This window comes from Zea mays, chromosome 4 (assembly GCF_902167145.1).
Source record: "Zea mays cultivar B73 chromosome 4, Zm-B73-REFERENCE-NAM-5.0, whole genome shotgun sequence".
NCBI classification, from domain to species: domain Eukaryota; kingdom Viridiplantae; phylum Streptophyta; class Magnoliopsida; order Poales; family Poaceae; genus Zea; species Zea mays.
In genome coordinates, this window is record NC_050099.1 from 122,129,865 (window position 1) to 122,132,096 (window position 2,232).

The 2,232-nt window shown below is 51.6% G+C and overlaps 1 protein-coding gene across 1 annotated transcript; it reads left to right on the top strand.

Moving 5' to 3' along the window:
* The first annotated feature begins 714 nt into the window (after positions 1-714).
* Positions 715-1,937, top strand: LOC103653629 (uncharacterized). The gene is made up of 2 exons (XM_020552152.1): positions 715-1,802; positions 1,887-1,937. Exons 1-2 carry the CDS (start codon positions 1,212-1,214, stop codon positions 1,935-1,937), a joined length of 642 nt encoding a protein of 213 aa, XP_020407741.1. The 5' UTR covers positions 715-1,211.
* Positions 1,938-2,232: the final 295 nt, after the last annotated feature.

The window sequence follows — 2,232 nt, forward strand, 5'->3', positions numbered from 1 at the left end:
CACCATATCTGATCTGAATCAAAAAGGAAAATACGAGAACAAAAATGAAGTGAGTAATAACCGTTCATATTTGATCTAATTACTTATTTGCTAAATTGGTTCCTTTCTTAGTAAGCAAAATACAACACCGTATTTAATAGACTCGAATTTTATAACCCGGACCGCTGGCGTAGACCTATAACGCAGCACGATCTTAAAAATTTGGAACGAACAAAAGCGACAAGAATTTTAAGATAGAACTACTCGCATAATTTAATTGTTGTTCGAACTACAAAGGTCTGATTCAAAAAAATGGTCAAGTTTAAGTCAAAACATTTTTTCAAATAGAATGTGAGTATATTTTATTCAGGCAATATCGATTAGAATTTCTGCCGAAATTTCGCATTTCTCGTTTGTTACGGATGCAGGGTGTTTAGTATAAAACTCAGCAATAATTAATTATGAGGGTGGATTTTAATTTAGTACTATTTTATTCTTACCCTGTGAAATGTTAAAAAAAAGGGAGACAAACTCACCTCCCTCACGTGCTGCAGTGGCCATGACTGTCGCGTGGTGCTTGGCCTGAAGCGCCGGCCACGACCAGCCACTCGACGACCGCCGCGCCTGTAGACCAATGTGCCATGCCGCCCAGGTGAGCCAATCGCCTGGCAGGCCGCGCCCTCTATTAGCTCTCGGGGTCCATGTCGTCTTCCTCCCCACGCGATTTCCCTGCCTTTCTCTCTCGGTGTGCAGACCTGCTACAACCGATCTTCTTCCTCCCCCATCCGAGCTCCATCTAGGACAACAGCTTCTCCGCCCTCACGCCAGTAGCAGGGATCTCCTCCCTCTCCCATCCATGGGCGCGCACCCCCTCCCTGCGAGCTCTCTGCTTGGCTCCCCTGCTCCCATGGTGTCCAACGCCTTCCTCTGTCCTAGGCGCAGGGCGCCACTGCGGCCTCTCCGAACTCCCCATGGCGTCGAGCTTCTCCGTCGCGCCCCTGTGACGTGCCCAGCACGTCCGCATCCATCCCTGTGCAGGCGCCCCTTTCCCCCAGCGGGATTCCTCCTCTTCTCCCCAAGACGCCTGGTCTTCTCCCCACCTCCGCCCAGGCAACAGGAGATCGACTCCATGCTTGCCCCTAGCCGAACTCTCCTACAGAAGCTCCCCACAACGCCTTCTTCTGCAAACGCAGCAAGCAGCAGACACCCTCCTCCTCCCTGGTCGGCCTCCCATGGCGATGTTGCCCCCTTGGTGTACCTGCGGCAGTTCCAAACCAGTCGTCGGTGCTCCCTGCTTCAACCCTGCACGACGCTCACTCCCTGGCTCTCATCCTCGCCACCAGCTTGTGCAACAGCCTGGCCGTCGGCCTCGCCTAGTAGCGAGAACCTGCCCCGACACTCGCCAGTGCACTCTAGCCGTGCCGTCGTCGATTTCCTTACTGCAGCGGGGTTCCCCCAACGTCGTGCGCCACCTGTTCGACGATATGCACAGTAGCTGCATGTCTCAGTTTATCGCAGCAGCGAGCTCTTTCACCGGCGCCTGCCCACGGCAGCAGTCCCGACGCGACGCTGTGGCCCTTAGTGAGGCACCTTGCTGTCCTAGCCGCTGGATCGAGCTTTGTCCCAACCCGCAGCTTGCTATCGTCGAGCATTGGGCTTGCCATCGATGTCGTGCTTGTCGCGCGCAGCAAAAACCACACCGCCACGACTTGTTCCAGCTCGACGAGAGCAGCCACGTCGTCGATCCGTGCAGCCCCGATGTCTCCGCGTCTCGCTTCGCCGTCAATCTGCGCAGCGCCTGCGCGTCGTCGTCGAAACCCGTGGTGAGACCCCGTTGTCCCGTGTTTTTCGTGTCCAATTAAATGCCACACAAATAAATCGTGTATTAAACTCTGCTGTGCTCGCAGCCCTTGTCGTCACGCCTCGCGCATCGCTCGTCGGCAAAGAGCCCAAACTGATGGCATGCATGCGCAACTCCAATCAGATTTCGGCCAGGTTGTTCGCTTTAAAAAAATTGTGATTATGTTTTATTTATGATTCAGTCGATGGCGTAAATATGTGTGTGAAAATATAATTGTGTGAATGAAAGCGTGTAGAGAAGGAAATGAAGTGGAAAAGAACTCAGGAATTTTTATTTTGATAGGAAAATATGCGATGCGTTATTTGATGCGAAAAACTAATTTACAAAATGCGGATTATGTTTTGGAAAATGCATCGATATGTGTTTATGTGAAAAGTGTAATTTTTTTATGC